General features: G+C 42.2%; 1 protein-coding gene across 4 annotated transcripts in view; it reads left to right on the top strand.

The window, feature by feature from the left end:
• hars (histidyl-tRNA synthetase) overlaps positions 1-26,177 on the top strand; it is an 86,319-nt gene that overhangs the window by 4,737 nt on the left and 55,405 nt on the right. For 3 of the 4 annotated variants that reach the window (XM_063053015.1, XM_063053012.1, XM_063053013.1), the window contains exon 2: positions 15,915-16,155. Coding sequence is in view for 1 of the 4 variants with exons in the window: in XM_063053014.1 (XP_062909084.1) it covers positions 17,013-17,108 (96 nt within the window). In the remaining 3 variants the exon portion in view is untranslated. Of the gene's footprint in view, positions 1-15,914; positions 16,156-17,001; positions 17,109-26,177 lie in introns of those variants that run through there. The other variant, XM_063053014.1, reaches the window with a different exon arrangement.

Raw genomic sequence — 26,177 nt, 5'->3', positions numbered from 1 at the left:
ATTTATTAGTAACTACGCAATACGGTAATATAAATGTAGAAAAATCAAACAGGTTAGCAATGATTATATATAAGTAAGTGTGGAAAAATATGAAAAACCAAGCTTCTTTAAGTCTAGGGGTAAAAAGATACAGTCTTACGATGATGAGTAAAGTTCAGTTCAGTTTGTGGTATTGAGTTGAGTAGTGATAGAGAGAGAGAGGGAGAGATTTGAGTCTTCAGATGAGCTAAACCCCGTCGATCTTCTTGTTGTCCTCCGAAATCCTTTAAAAGTCACCGACTGTGATTTCAACAAAGAGGACTGGTTTTCTGTGGTGGAGCTATCAACCCAGGCAAGGGTGGACACATGGACAACTCCCCACCAGTCAATCCCTTTTCTTACTGCAAGAGCGACTGATCGATCTGTCTGATCGATCCTCCAAAAACCCACTTTCCCTGTGGGCACATCAAAGCTCATTCAGTGTCCGAAACGTGTGCCTGAGGTCTATATCATCTGACCTCCTATTTATCTCACCATACTGAGTACCAGCTGTCAGTCAAATAACTCCTCCTTTCTTTGTCTGTGTAAGAAATGCACTAGCAGGCAAATATCCTTGGGAAGTATAAACACACTGCCGAAAAATCATAACATCGATTGTCCATCAAATAACACCGCCCTCAGTCACCATAGCAACTTTTGAGCTGCTCAATGCTGTCTCTCTCTAAGTCAGCAGAAATCCAAAAGTTCCGCGTGCCTTAAAGTGACAGTCCAAAAGTTAGTCTTCAACTCTCTCTCTCTCTCTCTCTTTTCAAAACAACATGTCGGTGTTAAATAACACTCTCTCTCTCTTTTCAAAAGCACAGTTCATAGGGGTAATTCAGGACCCCGTCACATCCCCTTTTTGACGAAGACGAAAATTTTGTTGGTCTAAATGTAAATTACAGAGTTTGAACAATACATGTATGATCATCAGATGACAGAGCAAAAACGTGTTCAATTTCCAATTTAATATCTGGATAAGTAATCAGCTATAATATTGTTAGTACCTTTCACATGTTTGATTTTTAAGTCACATTCTTGCAATATCAGATTCCAATTTAACAACCTCCTATTCTTATCCTTCATTTTAGTTAGAAATACCAACGGATTATGATCCATGTAAACCACAAGTGGTCTCTGGGCAGGACAAGTATAGACCTCAAAATGTTGTAAAGCTAGAATAAGTGTTAACAATTCCTTTTCAACAGTTGAATAATTTTTCTGGTGCACATTAAATTTCTTTGAGAAATACGCTACTGGGTGTTCAATGTCATCAACACCCTTCTGTAACGGTACTGCCCCAGCAGTTTCGTCACTAGCGTCTGTTCCTATAGAAAATGGCTTGGAAAAATCTGGTCACACACAACCAACAGGAATTCTGCAGATGCTGGAAATTCAAGCAACATAGCCGATCTCAGTATCATCCAATTGTCAGAGAATTCAGTTTAATTCAAAGTATTGTAAAAATTGATGCCTTAATAGTTAATTAAAGTATAGCTGACCATAGAGAGAAAAAACTCAGAGGTAATGGAGCGAGTCAAGAACGCGACTTCACTCCATGAGCGCTACCGGAAGTCCCCCTTTTAACTTTTCTGTGCCCTATTTGGGCAGAAAAGTTTACTTTCGATTTCTTAATATGGCTGCTAAACTTTCTTTTTAACTGCGTCATTTCTTTCTTTTCCCAGGGGATTCTGGGTGGTTACTTCCCTTTTGTCATCTTACGTATTTCCTGTGCGGCCTTAAATTTTGTAGTTTTTTTTTAAATTTTATTCTGTTTTGCTTTTTATAATCATTTTATGTTAATAATCCTATTTTTTTTGTTGCTGTGTCTATTCATGAGTTTGAGGTTTATTGTGGTTTTTTTTTAATATATACTTTCCGGCTTTTGTTCTGTTCTGTGTGTATTCTAATTGAGCTAACTTTTTTTTACTTATTTTTTTACTGTTTTACAATTAGCTGATCCTTTTCATATTTATACCTTTTTTTAGGGAGCGTATACCGGAAGTCATGGGGGTAGTTTTAGCGCTTGCTTCTTTCTGGCGGGTCTGCTTTAGATTTTGCCTTGGGGTCTTGGGCTGGGGGGTGGCGGGAGGGGCTTCACGTTTTAGTTTGTTTTTCTTTGGGCTATATACATTATTGAAGTACTGGTTGCGTCCTTTTCCCCGGTATCTTTTGTATGTTCTGTTCCCTCTCCGGGTTTGTGGGTCGCGCCTATTGTCAATCCTCCCTATTGTGGGTTGACTTTAGGATTTATGGAGTCTATTATTAATTTTGTCTCCTGGAATACTAATGGTCTTAATCATCCTATTAAAAGAAAAAAAGTTTTTAAAGTGTTCCGGAGACTTAAAGCACAAATTTTATTTTTACAAGAGACCCATGTACGGAGGGGGGACAGACTACGTTTTTTCAAATTCTGGAAGGGACAACAATTTCATTCGAACTCCAATGCTAAGATTCGAGGCGTCTCTATTTTTATAGACTCCTCAGTTACTTTTATACAACAGGATATTATCTCTGATCCGAATGGTAGATTTTTATTGGTTAGTGGTTTACTATTTAATAAAAAAGTAGTTTTGGTTAATGTTTATGCTCCTAATATGGATTGTCCGGAATTTTATAAATCATTGTTTGATCAGTTTCCGAATTTGAACGAGTTTTCATTGATTTGGGGCGGAGATCTTAATACCTGTTTATCTCCAGCTTTGGACCGTTCGGCTCCTTTACGGACTTTACCTAATAAATCTGCAAATTTGATTAATTTTTTCCTTTCTGATTCTGGGTCGACGGACATTTGGCGTTTTCTGCATCCTCAGGAAAAAGATTTTTCCTTTTTTTCACATGTTTATCATTCCTATTCAAGAATTGATTATTTTTTCATTGATTCTCGTCTCATTCCTTCAGTGATTAAATGTGATTATGATTCTATAACCATTTCGGATCATGCTCCACTTAAGCTTTCTATTAAAATTATGGCCAATATACCAAACAATAGACAATGGCGTTTTAATTCGCTGTTGCTTCAGGACTCGGACTTTGTTAATTTTATGAATGAACAGATTGAGCTTTTTTTTACAATTAACCATACAGAAGATATTTCGGTTAACACTCTTTGGGACACTTTTAAAGCCTATATTCGGGGTCAGATTATTTCGTATTCCGTTGCTTTGAGGAAGAAACAGAAGCAGGAGGAGATGGCAATTGTGGACAAGATTAAAGAAATTGATAAGAAATATGTTATGGCTCCTTCTGAGGAGCTATACAAACAAAGAACTGAACTTCAAATGGAACACAGTTTACTACTCTCGTCCTCGATTGTAAACCAATTAAAGAAAACAAGAAGTGATTTTTATGTTCACAGTGATAAAATTGGCAAGCTGCTGGCTAATCAATTGAAATCTAATTATGTTAAATCTCAAATCAATCAGATTTATAACCAAAATGATCGATTGATATTGGATCATGTGGGGATTAATCAAACCTTTTGTGATTTTTATTCTTCTTTATATCAATCAGAGTCTCCTCGAGATTCTAAATATATGAATGATTTTTTAGATAAGTTAGACTTCCCTCAGATTTCACAGGATATGTCTTCTTTATTAGATACTTCCATTACAATGGATGAGATTAAGAATGTTATTTTTTCTATGAATCTGGGGAAAGCTCCTGGCCCTGATGGGTTTACCGTTGAATTTTATAAATGTTTTGCTTCTTTATTGATTCCTTGGCTCTATAAGGTTTTTGAGGCTTCTTTGAAACTTGGTAAACTTCCGGAATCTTTTAATAGAGCATCAATTTCTTTAATACTAAAGAAGGATAAAGACCCTGCTCAATGTGCATCTTATAGACCAATATCTTTATTAAATGTTGATTCTAAAGTTTTTTCTAAGTTATTAGCAAATAGACTAGAAAAAGTACTTCCTTCTATTATTTCGGAAGACCAAACGGGTTTTATTAAAGGTCGTTACTCTTTTTATAATATTCGTACATTGTTAAATATCGTTTATACTCCCTCACAAAATGTTCCTGAGTGTGTTATTTCTTTAGATGCCGAGAAAGCTTTTGATAGAGTAGAATGGCCTTATTTATTTAAGGTGCTTGAAATGTTTAATTTTAGCTTGAAATTTATATCCTGGATTAAACTGTTATATCACTCCCCTGTAGCCTCGGTTCGTACTAACTCCTTAAACTCACCTTTTTTTCCTCTCTTTCGTGGTACTCGACAAGGCTGTCCTCTTAGTCCCCTATTATTTGATATTGCATTAGAACCTCTTGCAATTGCTATTCGAGAATCTTCAAATATTACTGGGATAACTCGGGGATTAAAGTCCCATAAATTATCACTCTATGCTGATGATTTACTTTTATATATTTCTAATCCTGAGAGATCCATTCCTGCTGTTTTAGAGTTATTAGCACAATTTGGTCTTTTCTCAGGTTATAAATTAAATCTTAGTAAGAGTGAACTTTTTCCGATTAATAAACATCTTCCCTTATATTATAAATTTCCATTTAAATTGATTAATAATTACTTTTCATATCTTGGGATTAAAATTACTTGTAAACATAAAGATTTATTTAAGACTAACTTTTTACCATTAATAGACCATATTACTCAACTTTCATCTAAATGGTTTCCCTTATATTTAACTTTGATTGGTCGTATTAATGCAGTTAAGATGTTTTTTTTGCCAAAATTTTTATATGTGTTTCAGGCATTACCAATTTTCGTTCCTAAATCTTTTTTTGATAAAGTTGACTCTAAAATTTCTTCATTTATTTGGCAGAATAAGAATCCGAGACTGGGTAAAATACATTTACAGAAAGCTAAGAGAGATGGAGGTTTAGCATTACCTAACTTTAGATTTTATTATTGGGCTATTAATATTCGACATATGAAATTTTGGTTACTTGACCGGGACATACTATCTATTCCTAAATGGGTAGCATTGGAATTACAATCTGTTCAGGGTTATACACTTGGTTCTATTTTAGGTTCCTCTCTTCCTTTTGATTCGAAACGCCTTAAGCAGGTCTCTAACCCGATAGTTAAATATGCTTTGCGCATTTGGTTTCAATTCAGAAAATTTTTTGATCTTAATCAATTCGGGTTAGCGATTCCTATTTTAGGTAACATATTTTTTCCTCCCTCTTTTACGGATCGCGCTTTTCAAACTTGGAAGACTAAGGGTATTTTACGGTTTTTGGATTTATTTTTAGATGGTTCCCTTATGTCTTTTGAACAATTATCTAATAAATATAACTTATCAAGAATACATTTTTTTAGATATTTACAAGTTAGAAATTTCCTAAGTACTATACTTTCTTCCTTTCCAATGCTTCCTCCTATATATATTTTAGATTCGATAATTAACCTTAATCCATGTCAGAAAGGTGCATCGGCTATGATTTATAATATTATTATGAAACTTAGGAAAGCTCCATTTGATAAGATTAGGGTAGATTGGGAACAGGAATTGGGGCTTACCATTTCTGTGGATGATTGGGGGCAGATTTTACAATTAGTTAATACTTCCTCTATTTGTGCTAAACATTCCCTAATTCAATTTAAAGTGGTTCATAGAGCACATATGTCCAAAGATAAGTTAGCGCGTTTTTACTCGCATATTAATCCTTTCTGTGATAGATGTTCGGGGCAGATAGCCTCTTTAACTCATATGTTTTGGTCTTGCCCTACTTTGGAAACTTTTTGGAGAGATATTTTCAATATTATTTCTAAGGTATTAAATATAGATATCTCTCCTCACCCTATTACTGCTATCTTTGGACTACCTAAAATTTCTAGTAATCTTTCCCCTTCAGCCCGTAGAATGATTGCATTTCTTACTTTAATGGCGAAAAGATGTATTTTACAACATTGGAAAGAGCTTAATGCTCCAACTACCTTTTTTTGGTTTTCTCAGACGATTTTATGTTTGAATCTGGAGAAAATTAGAAGTAATCTTTATGATTCTTCATTTAAATTTGAACAGATTTGGGGACCTTTTATTCGATATTTTCATTTAATGTAATATTTACCCTTCTTGTTTTTTTTTCACTGTTTTAATGGAGGTCGGGATTGAGGACGTGATTTTAAGTTTAACTCTGTTTGGTTTCAAGTTAGCCCATTGCTTTGCTTTGCTTTTAGTTAGTTGCACGGTGGGTTTTTTTTTTGGGGTTTTTTTTTCTTTTTTTTTCCATTGATATATATAAAATCTAGTATACTATTATGTTATCTTGCTTTCTTATGCTTAAATTACATTGTTTGTAGTATTTTCTTTTTGGTATTGTTATCTTTTGGAATTTTATTATACTTTAACATTGTATTAATGTTTATATGGCTTACCTTTTTTGTATACTTACTCAATAAAAAGATTTAAAAAGAAAGGAAATTCAAGCAACACACATCAAAGTTGCTGGTGAACGCAGCAGGCCAGGCAGCATCTCTAGGAAGAGGTACAGTCGACGTTTCAGGCCGAGACCCTTCGTCAGGACTAACTGAAGGAAGAGTGAGTAAGGGACTTGAAAGTTGGAGGGGGAGGCAGAGATCCAAAATGATAGGAGAAGACAGGAGGGGGAGGGATGGAGCCAAGAGCTGGACAGGTGATAGGCAAAAGGGATACGAGAGGATCATGGGACAGGAGGCCCAGGGAGAAAGACAAGGTGGGGGGGAACCCAGAGGATGGGCAAGGGGTATATTCAGAGGGACAGAGGGAGAAAAAGGAGAGTGAGAGAAAGAATGTGTGTATAAAAATAAGTAACAGATGGGGTACGAGGGGGAGGTGGGGCATTAGCGGAAGTTAGAGAAGTCGATGTTCATGCCATCAGGTTGGAGGCTATTTGTGTAAGCGGAACAAGTGCTACACATGCCCTTACACTTCCTCCCTTACTACCATTCAGGGCCCCAAACAGTCCTTCCAGGTGAGGCGACACTTCACCTGTGAGTCGGCTGGGGTGATATACTGCACCCGGTGCTCCCGATGTGGCCTTTTATATATTGGCGAGACCTATCGCAGACTGGGAGACCGCTTTGCCAAACACCTACACTCTGTCTGTCAGAGAAAGCAGGATCTCCCAGTGGCGACACATTTTAATTCCACATCCCATTCTCATTCTGACATGTCTATCCATGGCCTCCTCTACTGTAAAGATGAAGCCACACTCAGGTTGGAGGAACAACACCTTATATTCCGTCTGGCTAGCCTCCAACCTGATGGCATGAACATCGACTTCTCTAACTTCCGCTAAGGCCCCACCTCCCCCTCGTACCTCATCTGTTACTTATTTTTATACACACATTCTTTCTCTCACTCTCCTTTTTCTCCCTCTGTCCCTCTGAATATACCCCTTGCCCATCCTCTGGGTTCCCCCACCCCGCTTGTCTTTCTTCCCGGACCTCCTGTCCCATGATCCTCTCATATCCCTTCTGCCAATCATCTGTCCAGCTCTTGGCTCCATCCCTCCCCCTCCTGTCTTCTCCTGTCATTTTGGATCTCCCCCTCCCCCTCCAACTTTCAAATCTCTTACTCACTCTTCCTTCAGTTAGTCCTGACGAAGGGTCTTGGCCTGAAACGTCGACTGTACCTCTTCCTAGAGATGCTGCCTGGCCTGCTGTGTTCACCAGCAACTTTGATGTGTGTTGCTGGAAAAATCTGGTGCTTTGAGCACAGGATGATAACACAGGATGGTTTTCAGACGTTCAAATGCCTCCTGGCAAAGGTCATTCCATACAAATCTTTCACTCTTCCCTAGGAGTTTTGTTGGGGGAGAGCGATGTCAGCAAAGTTCTTACAAAACTTACGATAATACCCAACCATTCCTAAAAACCTTCTCAAAGCTTTCTTGCCGGTCGAAACAGGAACCTCAGCAATAGCGTGAACCTTGGCCTGTACAGGAGCCAGTTGGCCCTGGCCTACCACATAGCCCAGATATTTAACGGTGGCATGGTCAAACTCACTTTTAGCGAGGCTCGCAGTAAGATTGGCCTTGGAAAGTCTGTCAAACAGTTTTTCTACAGCTGCAATATGCTCTTCCCAGGTGTCATTCCAGACCACTAAATCATTGATGTAAGCCCCTGTACTTTCTAAACCTCTAATCACAGAATTGATCATTCTTTGAAATGTCCCTGGAGCATTTTTCATTCTGAAGGGTCAAACATTGTACTCATACAGTCTAGACGGTGTCACAAATGCTGATATCTCTTCAGCCCTCTCTGTCAAAGGAACACTCCAGTATCCTTTTAACAGGTCAATCTTTATAAGGTATTTAGCTTTCCCCATTCTATCATTACAGTCACCCATTCTCTTTCCTTGTTCTTTCTTGTTTCTAGTTTCTTGTTCAACTATTTTACTTCTCTCAAAGTTCACTCTGTAAAGATACTGTTTCATGGGCTGGGCTGAATTTATTACGATGTCATGCTGTGCTCCATTTCAAAATGTCAGAAAATGAATCTCCATGCTTTTCAATTAGTTCTTTCACTTGTTTTTGCGGTGTAGGGTCCAACTGATGGACCTTATCAGTAATATTTTTCAAAACAATGGAATTCTGACATCTTTGTGAGACTAGATTCAGTGGGTAAACATGTTTTTTTCATTCCCATTATCAGATCTCACGACTCCATTTTGCTCCATAACAATTCTCCCAGGTGCCATTCTAGCGAACAAATGTTTTATTTCAATTTGACCATTCTGTAAACTTTCCTTTGCAAGGTCACAAAGCTGATTAAATCCTTTCCAGAGTTCCAAAACATAATTAAGCACACTGACATGTTTCCAAATCAGACCATTGTTCTCTGAGTAGGTCAAAGATCCTTTTGGCCTGCAACTGAACACAGGTTCCAACAGACTACCCTCCAATGGCTTTTGAATCGAATCTTCAACAATAAATAAGAGGAGGGGAACCCCCCCATCCCAATTTTTCCCCATTTTTCACACAATATGTTTTAATCATGGTCCTAAGAGTTGAGTTGAACCGTTCCAAGGCTCCCTTGAACTCTGGGTGATATGCAGATGACACCATGTGCCTAGCTTCCAATTCTCTAATTATCCCCTGAAATGTTCTCGAAGTAAAGATGTGTGTGTCTGTCTGTCTGTCTGTCTGTCTCTCTCTCTCTCTCTCTCTCTCTCTCTCTCTCTCTCTCTCTCTCTCTCTCTCTCTCTCTCTCTCTCTCTCTCTCTCTCTCTCTCTCTCTCTCTCTCTCTCTCTCTCTCTCTCTCTCTCTCTCTCTCTCTCTTTTCAAAACAACATGTCGGTGTTAAATAACTCTCTCTCTCTCTTTTCAAAAGCACAGTTCATAGGGGTAATTCAGGACCCCGGCACAGTTTGGGGGGAGTAGAAAGGAGTAGAAGCTTACAGGTGATAGATCGTGCAGGAGCCATGTATCTGTTCTCTATCTGCTCTGTATTCTGCGTTTATTATGTAAGTAGTCACATGCGTGGGATGGGTTGATAAAATTGAAGGGAATAAGTTCCGTATTTTTGCTTATTTTGTGGCAGTTTGTAGCTTAGGACCAGTGTAAGTCATTATCTTTGCTGACTTCTGGGATAATGCTCAGTAATGCTTCATTGCAAAGGATTGAAATAAGGACGTTTATTCTTTGGAGCAATCATTGAAGCTGTAAGTATGTCATACAGGTATAACAACTTCGTCTGGGATTGCAAGCTGGCAGCAACTTTTTTGTTTTGATTTTGGTTCAATTTTGCCACTACAGATGATACCAGTTTAGGGGCAGGTGGGTGGGTATGAAGTGATATTAATTAGGTTTACTAAGCTAATAAACTCCTGGTGTCTCTCCTCTATCTGTCTACTCTTTTCTCCCATCATATTCCTCCTTCTTCAGCCTTTCAGCTTTCCCACCTTTCACCTCCAAGCCTCCTACTTCGTTCCCCGCCCCACACCCCTCCATGGACTCTGTCTACACTTCTCACTGTCTCAGTACAGCAGCCAGCGCAATCAAAGACCCCACCCACCCCAGACAAAGTCATAGTCATACTTTATTGATCCCGTTACAGTTGCACCATAAATAATAAATAGTAATATTACCCTAAGTAATTAAATAGTAATATGTAAATTATGCCAGTAAATTATGAATTAAGTCCAGGACCAGCCTATTGGCTCAGGGTGTCTGACCCTCCAAGGGAGGAGTTGTAAAGTTTGATGGCCACAGGCAGGAATGACTTCCTATGACGGTCTGTGTTGCATCTTGGAGGAATGAGTCTCTGGCTGAATGTACTCCTGTGCCCAACCAGTACATTATGTAGTGGATGGGAGACATTGTCCAAGATGGCATGCAACTTAGACAGCATCCTCTTTTCAGACGCCACCGTGGGAGAGTCCAGTTCCATCCCCACAACATCACTGGCCTTATGAATGAGTTTGTTGATTCTGTTGGTGTCTGCTACCCTCAGCCTGCTGCCCCAGCACACAACAGCAAACATGATAGCACTGGCCACCACAGACTCATAGAACATCCTCAGCATCATCTGGCAGATGTTAAAGGACCCCAGTCTCCTCAGGAAATAGAGATGGCTCTGACCCTTCTTGTAGACAGCCTCAGTATTCTTTGACCAGTCCAGTTTATTGTCAATTCGTATCCCCAGGTATTTGTAATCTGCACCATGTCCACACTGACCCCCTGGATGGAAACAGGGGTCACCGGTACCTTAGCTCTCCTCAGGTCTACCACCAGCTCCTTAGTCTCTTTCACATTAAGCTGCAGTATGGCAGAGTCATCAGAAAACTTCTGAAGATGACAAAACTCTCTTCTCCCCTCTCCCATTGGGCAGACTTATAATCAAAGTATAATGTGTACATTATACAACTTTGAGATCTGTCTGGCATGTATCACCAGTCTCAAGGACATCCTCTACCTTGTTGTTATAAAATTCACGGCCCCCTACATCAGTAAGGCGGACTCCTGATTTTCGCTGATTTGATATGACACAAATGATCCATTTCACTATGTGTTTCGACATAGGTGTGACAAATAAAGCTCATCTTTAACCTGTATGAACAGTATGCAGGACAAGTTTTCCACCGTATCTCAGTACATGTCACAATTATAAACCAACTCCAATTCCAACTGATATAATTTGACACAAATTACTTTCAACAGATGTTTTAATTTACAAACCTTTTTTGTACCTTTGGAAAGTTATTGCACAGGTCCTGGAAAGGAAAATAAACAATATATAAACATTTCAATTCCGCAGTTCATGAGTGTCATTACCCAAAGACAGGTGGAACAACATCTGGTAGATGCTCCTCACCTTCTCCAATCCCATTCCTGTTTCCCTGTCTCACCTTTTCTCTTTACCTGTTCATCATCTTCCTCTGGTGCTCCTCCCCCTTCCCTTTCTTCCATGGTCGTCCCTCTCCTATCAGATTCCCCCTTCTCCAGCTCCTTATCCCTTTCACCTATCACCTTGCACTTCTTCCTTCCCCCCCCCCCAACTTTCTTGCTGTAAATTCTCATCTTTTTTTCCCCCTGTGAAAGGTCTTGGTCTGAAATGTCATCGGTTTATTGTGTTCCATACGTGCTGCCTGGCCTGCTGAGTTCCTCCAGCATTTTGTGTGTGTTGCTAGAACAATTATACCTTTGCTTTCTGCTCGAGCAGTATCTTATTCTCTTGTGAGTCACATCCATTTGTACATCTCTCCTGGTCCACTGTGGGACTGTCATTTTCCCTAACAAGAGACATTTACAAAAGATGATAGATTTGCAATGGAAACAGAGTTTCACTTTGCAAGTTTTCATTTTATTCAAAGATCAAGGATCAAGAATCAGTTATATTTATCTTTTAAGAAACTCATAGATAGGTACATGGAGCTTAGAAAAATAGAGTGCTATGCAGTAGGGAAATTTTAGGCAGTTGCTAAAGTAGGTTACGAGGTCGGCACAACATTGTGGGCTGAATGGCCTGCAATGTACTGTAGATTTCTATGTTCTATTTACACTCAGAAGCCACTTTATTAGGTACACCTGTACACCTGCTCGTTAATGCAAATATCTAATCAGCCAATCACATGGCTCAATGCATAAAAGCATGCAGATATGGTAGAGGTTCAGTTGTTGTTCACTCCAAACATGAGAATGGGGAAGAAGTGTGATCTACATGATTTTGACACTGGAATGGTTGTTGGTGCCAGATTGGGTGGTTTGAGGATCCCAGAAACTGCTAATTTCCTGTGGTTTTCATGCACTTAGAGTTTACAGAGAATGGTATGAGAAACAAAAGAAAACATCCAGTGTGTGGCAGTTCTCTGGGCGAAAATGCCATGTTAAAGAGAGAGGTCAGACTGGTTCAAGCTGATAAGGCGACAGTAACTTAAGTAACCACACTTTATAAAGATGGGGTGCTGAAGAGCATCTCTGAATGTACAACACATCAAACCTTGAAGTGGATGAGCTACAGCAACAGAAGACCTCAACCATAATACCTTCTGTATCTGAAAGTGCCCTTTGAATGTACACTTACATGTATTAGGAATTTGCTGTGGTGTGTTGGCCGGTGCGTGGCGTGCAACAAAAACATTTAACAATCGTAAAGAATAAAGAAGTATACAAAAAATAAAGTTGGCGGTTAAAGTACAGATTAGAAATAAAATGTGTATAAATTCATGATATACCAGCATGTATGTACAATGCAAACAACATTAAAAGTGGTTTAAAATGTTTGCAGTGAAGTGCGGTGATAAGAAAGGATGGAGGAGCTAATTAGAATGGTTGATGAGATTAACCGCCTGATTAATTCCATCCAGAATTCAAGTTTCGCTGGGGAATATTATTCCGCTTCCTGTGACAAGAGCTTTATAAAAGTCTGGTTAGGCTTCACCTGGAGTATTGCATTTATTTCTGGTTGCCCTATGATTGGCTGGCTGAGGAAGTTCTGGAGAGGGTGTGGAAGAGGTTCATTAGGATGCTGCCTGGTTTTGTATAGCTCAGGTCACCCCATTCTACGAAGGATATTGAGGTTCTGGAGAGGGTGCACAAGAGGTTTACCAGGATGCTGCCTGGTTTAGAGAGCATGGGCCATAACGAGAATTGGACTAACTTGGGCTGTTTTCTCTGGAACGGCAGAGGCTGAGGGGAGACCTGATAATGGTTAATAAGATGACGAAAGGCAGAGGTAGAGTAGGCAGTCAGAATCTATATCGAACATCTGATTCAAATCTATAAAAGCCGCAATTCAATAGCAGAACTTTAAGCACAAAATTTTGCCTCAAACCAATGTTTTGATTGTGTTCCCTGGCCCCCATCGTCTTGTTTTTTTGTTTGTCCAGTCCCTATATACCTCCATCCCCCACCAGGAAGGTCTCAAAGCTCTCTGCTTCTTTTTGGATTCCAGACCCAACCAGTTCCCCTCTACCACCACTCTCCCCGTCCAGTGGAATTGGTCCTTACTCTTAATAATTTCTTCTTTGGCTGCTCCCACTTCTTCCAAACTAAAGGTGTAGCCATGGGCACCCGTATGGGTCCCAGCTATGCCTGCCTTTTTGTTGGCTTTGTGGAACAGTCCACGTTCCAAGCCTATTCTGGTATCCGTCCCCCACTTTTCCTTCACTACATCGACGACTGCATTGGCGCTGCTTCCTGCACACATGCAGAACTCGTTGACTTTATTAACTTTGCCTCCAACTTTCACCCTGCCCTCAAGTTTACCTGGTCCATTTCCGACACCTCCCTCCCCTTTCTAGATCTTTCTGTCTCTGTCTCTGGAGACAGCTTATCCACTGATGTCTACTATAAGCCCACTGACTCTCACAGCTACCTGGACTATTCCTCTTCTCACCCTGTTACTTGTAAAAACGCTATCCCCTTCTCGCAATTCCTCCGTCTCCGCCGCATCTGCTCTCAGGATGAGGCTTTTCATTCTAGGACGAAGGAGATGTCTTCCTTTTATAAAGAAAGGGGCTTTCCCTTCCTCCACTATCAACTCTGCCCTCAGACGCATCTCTCCCATTTCACGCACATCTGCTCTCACCCCATCCTCCCACCACCCCACTAGGGATAGGGTTCCTCTTGTCCTCACCTACCACCCCACCAGCCTCCGGGTCCAACATATTATTCTCCATAACTTCCGCCACCTCCAACGGGATCCCACCACCAAGCACGTCTTTCCCTCCCCCCCCCCCTGCATTCTGCAGGGATTGCTCCCTACGTGACTCCCTTGTCCATTCATCCCCCCCATTCCTCCCCATCGATCTCCATCCCAGCACTTATCCTTGTAAGCTGAACAAGTGCTACACCTGCCCTTACACTTCCTCCCTCACCACCATTCAGGGCCCCAGACAGTCCTTCCAGGTGAGGCGACACTTCACCTGTGAGTCGGCTGGGGTGATATACTGCATCCGGTGCTCCCGGTGCAGCCTTCTATATATTGGCGAGACCCGACGCAGACTGGGAGACCGCTTTGCTGAACATCTACGCTCTGTCCGCCAGAGAAAGCAGGATCTCCCAGTGGCCACATGTTTTAATTCCATGTCCCAATCCCATTCTGATATGTCAATCCATGGTCTCCTCTAGTGTCGAGATGAAGCCACACTCAGGTTGGAGGAACAACACCTTATATGCCATCTGGGTGGCCTCCAACCTGATGGCATGAACATTGACTTCTCTAACTTCCATTAATGCCACTCCTCCCATTCTTACCCCATCCCTTATTTATTTATTTATTATTTATCTATCTCTCTCTTTGCCTCTCACAATAACTCCTTGCCTGTTCTCCACCTTCCTTTGGTGCTCCCTCCCCCCTTCTTTCTCCCTCGGCCTCCCATCCCATGATCCTATCCCTTCTCCAGCCTTGTATCCCTTTTGCCAATCAACTGTCCATCTCTTGGCTCCATCCCTCCCCCTCCTGTCTTCTCCGATCATTTCAGGTCTTCCCCTCCCCCTCCCACTTTCAAATCTCTTACTATCTCTTTTTTCCATTAGTCCTGACGAAGGGTCTCGACCCGAAACATCGACTGTACTTCTTCCTATAGATGCTGCCTGGCCTGCTGCGTTCCACCAGCATTTTGTGTGTGTTTTTTGAGTGTGTTGTTTTGATTTATGGTATCTGCAGATTTTCTCTTGTTTCTGAATGTATCTGCCTTATTCACCACCCAAAGAGTGTGTCCCATGCACCCAAAGCTCTGTGTGAAAAAAAATTACCTCTGACGATCCCTCTATACTTTCCTGTGTTGGCACAGTTTGTTGTCTTTTGCACAAGTTGGTGTGGTCTTTCATTTATTCCATAATGTTATTATCCTATTATGGATTCACGGAGTATGCCTGCAAGACAATGAAAGTCAGGGTTGTATATGGTGACATATGTACATCGATAATAAATTTACGTCGAGCTTTGAGATTTCCAGCACCTGCAGTCCTTCCATTTCTATTTGTGTGTCTTATAGAAATATATTAAAAACATCATGAGGTGCGTTTGTGTTGATTGTCAGTGACAAGGTGTTGTTTCTGATCCACACTGTCTGTGGTCTCCCGATGAGGTTAAGGATCCAGTTGCAGAGGGAATTACAGAGGCCCAGCTTTTGGAGCTGGTTGATTAAAACTGAAGGTGTGATTTTGTAGAATGCTGTGCTGTAATCAGTAAACAGCAGCCTGATGTAGGGATTGCTGTTGTCCAGGTGATCCAAGGCCAGGTGGAGAGCCAGTGAGATTGCATCCACCGTAGACCGATGATGGCAATAGGAAACTTGCAGCAGGTCCAGGTCCTTGCTTAGGCGGGAGTTGAGTCTTCATGACCAACCACACAAAGCACTTCTTCGCAGTAGATGTGAGTACAACCAGGTGATAGGTCACTATATTACTTAGCCCACTGCTCGACTCTCTCTACACCCATAACTAGGCACAGCTCAAACATCTTTTATAAATTTGCTGATGACACAACTATTGTTAACAGAATTTCAGATGGTGTTGAGGAGACGTTGAGAGTGAGATCGATCAACTGGCAACAACAACCTTGCACTCAATGTCAGTAAGACCAAGGAATTGATGGTGAACTTCAGGAAGGGTGAGTCGAGGGAAAACACACCAGTCCTTCATCGAGGGGTCAGCAGTGGAAAAGGAAGAGCAGCTTCAAGTTCGTGAACATCTCTGAAGGTCTATCCCGGGCCACGTATATTGATGCAATTGGAAAGAAGGTATGACTATGGTTATATTTCATTAGGAGTTTGAGGAAACGTCGCCTGTACCTCTTCCTATAGATGCCACCTGGCCTGCTGCGTTCACCAGCATTTTGTGTGTGTTGCTTGAATTTCCAGCATCTGCAGATTTCCTCGTGTTTGAGATTCTGCAGATGCTGGAAATCAAGAGCAACACACACAAAATGCTGGAGGAACTCAGCAGGTCATGCAGCATCTGTGGAAATGCATGAATAGTCGACATTTCGAGCTGACACCCATCATCAGAACTGGGAAGGGAGGGGGAAGAATAATTATTTTATTTATTCTAGATTTTACTTAACAGTTTTATTGCTGTTTTATGCACAAGTACAAAAGGAAATTTTATTCCTTAAAAGAGGCGCAACATTTAAGATAGAGTAAATGCGGTTTTCAACTGTTTCGCTTCTTAGAAATTCTTGCTGGTGGGTTTACTACCCCGATGGGCAGGTCACTGTGATTGACAGAAATCACAAGAGTGGCTAATCTGACCGGGGCAGGGCACTGATTCGCTGACCATCCTAACTGGGTGGGAGCAAGGTGCCCTTCAACCAATGAGAGCAGGAGCTCGGTGATAGACGTGCATTTTTCCGGTCGGAGGGCGTTCCATATGGAAGGTGGTGGCGCCGGGGCCAATAGGGGCAGGGCTCTGGTGATGGACGTGAGTTGGAATAAATGAAGAGGCGAGACATTCTGCCGGAGGCGGTGCACGGCTGCCAGTGATGGACATGGACTGGAGCGAATGAGGTGACGAGAGACGCTGGCGCCGCCCCGAAGAGGGCGCTGGGGATTTAAACTATGCTTTTCGCCCGGCTTTCTTTCACTTCTGATCCGGAGCGATGGCGAACCAGGGCGAGTGCGATCCAGCGGAGCTGTTGAATCAGCAAGAGGAGCTCGTGAGGCGAATGGAGGAGGAGAACAGGCCCAAAGACCAGGTCGGTCAAATGGCGGGATCAGGGGGGGTGAGTGGAAAAGCGCCGGTACCGGGGGCTTCCAGTACCGGGAGCCTGTCGCAGAGACGCGGCTCCCGGTCGGAACTGGCTGTGTTGCAGGGCTGCTGCAGTTGGGTCGATCCCGTACCCAAGGCTCGCCTGCAAATGAATGGGGAAGGGTGGTCACGAAATGAAACAGAAGGTTGGCTGGCTGTCAGCAGGTGAAGAGTGGGAATAAAGGGAGCCGTTTCTGGTTGGCGGCAGGTGACTAGTGGTGTGCCACAGGGATATGGTTTGGGATCATTTTTTTAACGTTATATGGATACTATAGGGTCTTTTAAGAGACCATAAGACAAAGGAGCAGGAGTCGGCCATTCGGTCCATTCTCCCATTTAGTCCCTCTCCCCCGCCTTCTCACCATAACCTTTGATGCCCTGGCTATTCAGATACCTATCAATCTCTGCCTTAAATACACCCAATGCCTTGGCCTCCACTGCGCAACAAATTCCAGAGATTCACCACCCTCTGGCTAAAAAATTTTCTTCGCATCTCTGTTCTGAATGGGCGCCCTTCAATCCTTAAGTCATGCCCTCTCGTACTAGACTCCCCCACTGTGGGAAACAACTTTGCCACATCCACTTTGTCCATGCCTTTCAACATTCCATTCAGATTTCAGGTTTTCTGTGTTTCTATGTAAATGATTTGGATGATGGAATTTATGGCCAGGTTTGCGGATGACCTGAAGACAGGTGGAAGGGCAGGCAGTGTTGGAGCAGGGAGTCTGCAGAAGGACTTCGACAGATTGGGAGAGTGGGCAAATATGTGGCAGGGAAGCTTTGGTAGAAGTAATAAAGGAGTGGACTCATGCAGGATTCCCTATAGCTGAACTTGCAGCTTGAGTCGGTGGTGAGGAAGGTAAATGCAATATTAGCATTCGTTTTGAGAGGACTAGAAAATAAAATCAAGGATTCAATGCTGAGGCTTGATAAGGACTTGGTCTGACAGCGTTTGGAGTATTGTGAGCAGTCTTCGGCCCCTTAAAGAAGAAAGGATGTCCTGTCGTTGGAGAGGTTTCAGAGGAGGTTCACAAGAATGATTCCAGGAATGAAAGGCTTGTCTATGAATGATTCTGGGAATGAAAGGCTTATCTATGAGTAGCTGCTTATCACCTCCCTTATGGTTCCGCCTCCCTTACCTGCCCATTGTGCTTTCCCCGTATTCCTTCTTCACCTTTCCTGCCTATCCCCTCCCTGGTTCCTCTTCCCCCTCCCACCCTTGATCTTTCCCCTTACTGGTTTTTCTCCTGGCACCTACCAGCCTTCTCCTTCCCACCCGCCCCCCCCACCTTTTTAGGGCCCCTGCTGTCTCCCTCTTCAGTCCTGAGGAAGGATTCCTGCCCGAAACGTTGACTGTTAATTTCCACGGATGCTGCCCGACCTGCTGGGTTCCTCCAGTGTGGTTTGCATGTTGCTTTGACCCCAGCATCTGCAGACCATTTTGTGTTATCTATGAGTGGTGTTTGATGGCTCTGAGCCTGTACTTGCTGGAATTTAGAAGATTGAAGGGGGAATATCATTGAAACCTATCAAATATTGAAAGACGTAGGGTGGTTGTGGAGAGGATATTTCCCACCGTGGGACAGGAGGTACAGTCTCAGAATGGAGGGATGTCCATTTAGAACAGAGATAAGGAATTTCTTTAGCCAGAAGACAGCCAAGTTATTGGGTATATTTAAAGCAGAAGTTGATAGATTTTTGATTAGTAAGGACCTCAGAAGTTACAGTGAGAAGGCAGAAGATGGGATTGAGAGGGAAGATAAATCAACCTTGATCGAATGATAGAGTATGCTCTGTGGGCTGATTGGCCTAATTCTGCTCCTTGTCTTATGGAAGGGGAATAGAGATTGCTGGTCATTAAATAATGGTGATATAGAATGTGAGGGGTGGGGGTGGGTGGGAGATAGTGGTCACTAAATGAAATGGTAACAGGGAAGGGAGAGGTTTGGTAATTAAATGAAACGGTAACAGGGAAGGGAAGAGTTGGATATCACTAAATGAAATGGTGACAGGGAAGGGAGGGGTTTGGTGGTCACTAAATGAAATGATAACAGAAAGGAGGGGTTGGTGATCACTAAATGAAACTGAAACACATGCACACGAACAGAGGCTGTTGCTCCAATTCCGGGAAATGCTCGAACCTGAAACAGTAGAGCAGCTGCTGGAGGAACTCAGTGCTTGGAACAGCATCTGTGGAGGAAAAGGATTTTTTAATATCTGAGACAGGACAGTAACCGATAGGCGGGATGATAAGCTGAAAATTCAGGTGGAGGAAGGGGTGAGACAGGGAACAGTGGGTGATAGATGTGGGAAGGGGGTGGAAATGGGGGTGAGACATGGAGCTGAGTTGGTAAAGGTAGAAATAGTTGGGGGGGGTGAAGAGTTATAATTTGGGAGTGCTGAAATATGGTAAGTAAAGAAAGAACATGAAAACTTTCTTTCCCTCTCCTGACTTGTCTGAATACTTTCAGCATTTTCTGTTTTTTGTTCTCTTTTCCAGCAGCTGTAGTATGCACTCTATTTACCCCACTCACCCTCATCTGATCTTATTCGCCCTCCCCAATCCCATTCAGATGAGCATTTGTTTTCCATTTCTCCTCCATAGCTCTTTTGTCTCTACTGGGGTTGGATTTTCTCTGCACATTCATTCGCAGTTAAGCTTGAGGGCTTTGGAGAGGGTGCAGAAGAGGTTTACCAGGACGCAGGCTGGAGAAACTTGTTTTTACTCTGGAGCGGTGGGCGCTGAGGGGAGATCTGATAGGGGTTTAAAAGATTGAGAGGCATAGGTAAAGTAGACAGGGAGTATCTTTTTCCCAGGGTAGAAATGTCTAATTACCCGAGAGGATGCATTGAAGGTGAGAGGGGGTAGGTTCAAAGGGATGTGAGGCTAAGTTTTCTTTACTTAGAGTGGTGGATACCTGGAATGCACTGCCTGGTATAGTGGCAGGGGCAAGTACATTCAAGGCTTTTAAGAGACGTTTAGATAGGCACATGAATACAAGAATGATGGAGGGATATGGATATTGTGTAGGTAGGAGGGATTAGTTTTTTTCCAAGGGTTTTTTGATTTGCTTTTTAGCTGTTTCGGCACAACATTGTGGGCCCCAGGGACTGTTCCTGTGTCGTACTGTTCTATGTTCTCAGTTATTATAATACTTTGATCAATTTGTCCTGTTGAAGGGTCTTGGCCCAAAACATAATGAGTTCATTTCCTTTCTTATATGCTGCCTGACCTACTGGAGTTCCTCCTGCTTTTTGTGTGTGTTGTTGTATGTCCTTTCTACATATGTTTAGAGATGAGGTACAGTATCTTCATCAATATTCTGATACTGTGTTATCACCTCTTGACCAACCCACAACAAGATCACTAGGTCATGATCAATAGCCTTTGATTGCCTCTGACATGTGAATATCTCCTTTTCATTGAAATCTGTCATTATTGTGCCTGAAGTTGTCTGTTGTTCCAGTCAGGCTTTGGTTGCCATGGTTGATGGCACCATGGCAAGTCCATCATCTCCAGTTATTATATTAATAGAACATAGAGCAGTACAGTTTGTGAAATGTCATTCAACCATACACATGAATACAGCTCAACGAAACAGTGTTCCTCCGGCTCCAAGGTGCAAAGCACACCATACCAACAGTCACACACAGTGCACATAGCGCATGTATTTTTGCAATAGACAAATGTACAGTATCGAATAAAATAATAATTAGAAAGATAAAAATATATCCCAAGTCCCTGAGTGTCATGTCCTGTTGAGTGATGGCGCATGGATGTTGTTCTGGAGCCATGTTTCTGCAAGAACAGCCCACAACAGTTCCTCATCTCGCGCAGTGCAGCTGCAGTTGAACACTAGAGGGCATCACTGACAAGAGGGGCCAGTACACAACCCAGCAGCACTTGCCCAGCGCCGGCGTCTCCTACTTCAACGGCTGCAACAGGCAACCCCGGGGCATGAATGAGGCCTGGTCAGCACCACTACCGAGGCCACGTAACCCTCCCACTGTTGGCCTCACCAATGATCCGGTGAATCAGACTCTCAGATATTCTAGTCTGTTCCATTCCATTTGATCCCCAATAGTGTGCCAACCTTTTTGATGGCCCTGGGCCTGTACTCACTGGAGTTCAGAAGAATGAGGCGGCGTCTTATTGAAACCAATGGAATATTGAATGGCCTTGATAAAGTGAATGTTGAGAGGATGTTTCCTATAGTGAGAGAGGGTAGAACCAGAGGACACAGCCTCGGAATAAACGGATGTTCATTTAGAATAGCAATGAGGAATTTCTTTAATCATAGAGTAGTGAATCTGTGGAATTCATTGCCACAGAACTCTGTGGAGGCTAAGTCATTTGGGGTATTTAAAGCAGAGGTTGATAGGTTCTTGATTAGTTAGGATGAAGGCAGAAGAATTGGGTTGAGAGGGATAATAAATCAGCCATGATGGAATGGTTAGCAGACTCGATGGGTTGAATGGCCTACTGCTGCTTCTTTGTCTTTTGGTGTTATGGATGGATAATTGAGATTGGTCCTAATGCTGTGCTTGGAAGGACTTGTTTCTTGCAGAATCGCCCTATCAGAATGCTATCTTATTTACTTAGTGGTAAAGCACAGAACAGGCACTTTGGCCCTGCGAGCCTTTGTGTATGTTGGACCATATTCGCAAACTAAACACACATCCAGACTTATTGAAATTCTTAGTGTGCTTAAGGAAACCTCTGTTTAGGGATAAGTTTCCTGTTACTTCCGTCCGTATTTTGTACATTTCAGTCAGATTATATATCTGCCTTCTTAACTTTAGAAACAGGAAGTTCCACCATCAAATCTGAAGTACTCTAGCCCAGTGGGAATTATATGTGGCTGATGCAATGTCAAGTGAAATTGCCTTACTGAACTGCAGGGGAAATTCCATTTTTTCAGTCATTCTTCTAAAGCTGTTCTTTCAATATTTCGAAGGCTTGCATGTGGCCTCATTTTCAGTAATACCATAATCCCGTCAAGTCTGCTCCACCATTTGATCATAGCTGATTTATTTTTCCCTCTCAGCCCTACAACCCCTCCCCAGTCTCCCACCTGGGCCTGTCCTGGGTTAATACTAATCGGGGTAATTTTAGCCCCAGCTTGGGTATTCTTGTGGTTGATTGCATGCATTATTTTTATTTAATTAATGAAACAACATGGAACAGACCCTTTCGTCCCAATGAGCTGGAACTTTCAGCAACTTACCTTTATAACCCTAGCCTAACCACAGGACAATTTACAATGATCAACGAATGGTGCTAACCTACTGACCAGTGCAACTTTGGACTGTGGTAGGAAACCAACGCGCTCATGTGAAGGACATACAAACTTCTTACAGAGGATGCCAGAATTGTACTCCAAACTCCAAAGGCCTGAGCTGTTGTAACACTGCAGTAACCACTGTGCTACTGTAATGTCCAAACCTGTGCCAAAATACTGTGCATTCATATTTTAGTAAAGAGTTTCAATGCAATCCCTCAAAAGTTATCTTGCAGAGCATTGATTCTCTCTCAATCTCCAGCACAATACATACACATGTTACGTACCCTGTAATGGGTTCAAGAACCAGCAGAAATGGAACACACCTGGAGTCTTTTTTTTGCAGTTTACTAACTTTTCTTTTATTAGTAACTACACAATACAATATAAAACTAGATAAATCGAACAGATTAGCAGAGTTTATGCATATATAGGTGTGGAAATATAAACCCAAACTTCAAACTTGGGTGGTAATTGATAGTCTTACCATGGTAGGTAAACAAAGTCAGTTCAGTTTGTTTATTGAGTTGAGGAGAGAGAGAGAGAGAGGTTTGCTGTCCACGCGAGCCGATGCCGTCAATTCTTCCCGTTGTCCTCTGAAACTTCCAAGTTAGCCAAACTTGACCAACTTAAGAGCGCCGTCTTCAAGTGATAATCTACCAACCCAGGCAAGGGTTAGACACACTGGTGCACTCCACAGGGTCACTCTTTCATGCACTAATAATCACAGATAGATTCCTTATAATCACACTCATGGGCACCTGAAAGTGTAGTGGTAAATTCGCCACACCTTAGTGCGTTTGCGTGTCCTTGTACATTCAAAACAAGCTGCAGAGAAACCATAACATCAATTGTCCATCAAATAACTCCATCTCTCTTTCACCCCGCCCCCCCGGTACAGCTTTCTCTTTCTTTTTAAAGGCAGAGTCCATAATGAATATGAACCCCAGGGGTACATAACACAAAACTCCAAATCCTTTCTGCTATTGTTGAGAAGTCCCGGTGGTTTAGTATCGGGCTGACCCTCCTCTGTTCCCTGAGCTCCCCTGAAAGTTGCTGAGCTTCAGTTCCCTTGCACTTCTGAAACTCACCTGAGATTGTAACTGTGCTGCCATGGATCACAACCACAATCAGGTTTAATGTTACTGGAATATCTCGTTTTGTGGCAGCAGTACAATGCAATACATAATAATATGAAATAAAACTAAATATTACAATAAGCAATGTGTATATAAAAAGTTAAATTAAGTAGTGCAAAAAGAGAAAAAGATAAATCGTGTACATGGGTTCATTATCTATTTGAAATCTGATGGTGAAAAGGAAGAAGCTGTTCTAAAATAACAATTTAAAGTATGTTGAGTTATTAATGAGATATATCCAATAGATACAGTGCTCTGCAAAAGTCTTAGGCACCCTACATTTTTGACATGGTTTCAGATGCTATGGCCTCCCCAGAGCCCAGATCTCAACATCACCGCGGCTGGCTGGGATTACCTGTCTGGTCCTGGACTTATTTCCTGGCATAATTTACATATTACTATTTAATTATTTATGGTTTTATTACTATTTAATTATTTATGGTGCAACTGTAACGAAAACCAATTTCCCCCAGGATCAATGAAGTATGACTATGACTACCTGGAGAGGCAGAAGCAAGCGAGACACACAAAATCTGCAGATGAACTGTGGCAAGTTCTCCAAGATGCTTGGAAGAACCTACCAGCCAATTTTCTTACAAAACTGCACAACAGTGTACCCAAGATGCATTTTTAAAAACTATGCCACGTTTTTTAAACTGTTTACTATTTATAGTATTTTTTAATATATTTAGAAATGTTTCAATTCATGATTTTTGAAGGAACCTTCACTTTACTGAATTTTTTTTTTTACAAGTGCCTAAGACTTTTGCTTAGTACTGTATGTCCATGCAGCAGTCTCCTCACGTTAAACAAAGTCACAAGCAGACGTTTTCCTTTAAGGAATTCCACTCTGGCATCCCAGTTATGAGGACTCCAGGTCGGCCACCTGAGGACCCAGCAACAGACAACCCCTTAGGAGAACGTCATACACAACTGGAGTGATCGGACTGCTCACTACTACTATATGCAATAGTGTGGAATTGCAGCAACACTAGGGCCCTGAGGGTGCTGGATTATGGGAGGTTTACTGTACTAATTTCTGTTAATTGGGTTTTATACCTTCATTGTTACAGAATCCCAGAAAATTTCAAGTTCAAGTTTAATTCTCATTTAACCATGCACATGCATCCAGCTAAACAATGTTCTTCCACGGCCAAAGTGCAAAACACTATACCAACAGTCACATATAGCACATATAATTACTATAGCAGTAAAACATACAGTCACACAAAAATAATATGGCCCAAGTCTCTGAGTATTATGGCCAGTTTGGAGTCTACTTGACTGTTAATTTCTGAGTAGAAATGTTAAGATTTCGGAGGCACTCCACAAACTCCCTTTCTTGGGGTCCAGTACCAAGCTGATTTTCCCAGTCTACCTGCATATTAAAATCCCCCACAACAACCGTAGCATTACCTTTGCGACATGCCAATTTTAACTCTTGATTCAACTTGCACCCTATATCCAGGCTACTGTTTGGGGGCCTGTAGATAACTCCCACCAGGGTCTTTTTGCTCTTACAATTTCTCAGTTCTATCCATACTGACTCTACATTTCCTGATTCTATGTCGCCTCTCGCAAGGGACTGAATTTCATTCCTCACCAACAGAGCCACCCCACCCCCTCTGTCCAGCTGTCTGTCCTTTCAATAGGACGTATACTTTGAATATTCATTTCCCAGCCCTGGTCCTCTTGCAGCCATGTCTCTGTTATTCCTAAAACCATACTTGCCAATTTCCAACTGAGCTTCAAGCTCATCCACTTTATTTCTTACACTCCGTGCATTCATATATAATACTTTTAATCCATTACTCCCCTCACCTTTCACATCGATTCCTATTGCACTTGGCCATACTCTCCGATCCCTTCCTGAGCTTTCTGCCCTGTTAATTCTGTTGTCTTTCTTAACTTTCCTTATTCTCTCTTTCCCTTTAACTCCATCCTTGTATTTCCTCTCCTTCCCACCCCCCCCAACTACTTAGTTTAAACACACCCATGCAGCAGAGGCAAACCTGCCTGCCAGAATGTTGGTCTTCCATCTGTTAAGATTCAACCCGTCCCTTTTGTACAGTTCATCCTTGCCCCAAAACAGATCCCAGTGGTCTAAGAATCTAAATCCCTGTTTCCCGCATCAGCTCCTCGGCCACATATTCAGATCCCCTATCTCCCTGTTCCTACCCTCACCAGCACTAGGAACTGGAAGCAAACCGGAGATAACCACCCTGGAGGTCCTGCTTTTCAGCCTTCTTCCGAGTTCTCTGAGGTCACGCTGCAGAATTTCTTTCCTCCTCTTCCCAATGTCATTTGTGCCGACATGCACCACCACTTCTGGCTGTTCACCTTCACCCTTGAGGATGCCCTGCAATCGGTCCATGACGTCCTGGATCCAAATTATGAGGGGGATTGATAGAGTTGACGTGGTTAGACTTTTTCCATTGAGAGTGGGGAAGATTCAAACAAGGGGACATGGGTTGAGAGTTAGAAGGCAAAAGTTTAGGGGTAACATGAGGGGGAACTTCTTTACTCAGAGAGTGGTGGCTGTGTGGAACGAGCTTCCAGCAGTAGTTGAGGCAGGTTCGATGTTGTCGTTTAAAG

This window comes from Mobula hypostoma, chromosome 7, assembly GCF_963921235.1.
Source record: "Mobula hypostoma chromosome 7, sMobHyp1.1, whole genome shotgun sequence".
NCBI lineage: Eukaryota > Metazoa > Chordata > Chondrichthyes > Myliobatiformes > Myliobatidae > Mobula > Mobula hypostoma.
This window is presented reverse-complemented; position numbering and strand designations above follow the sequence as displayed.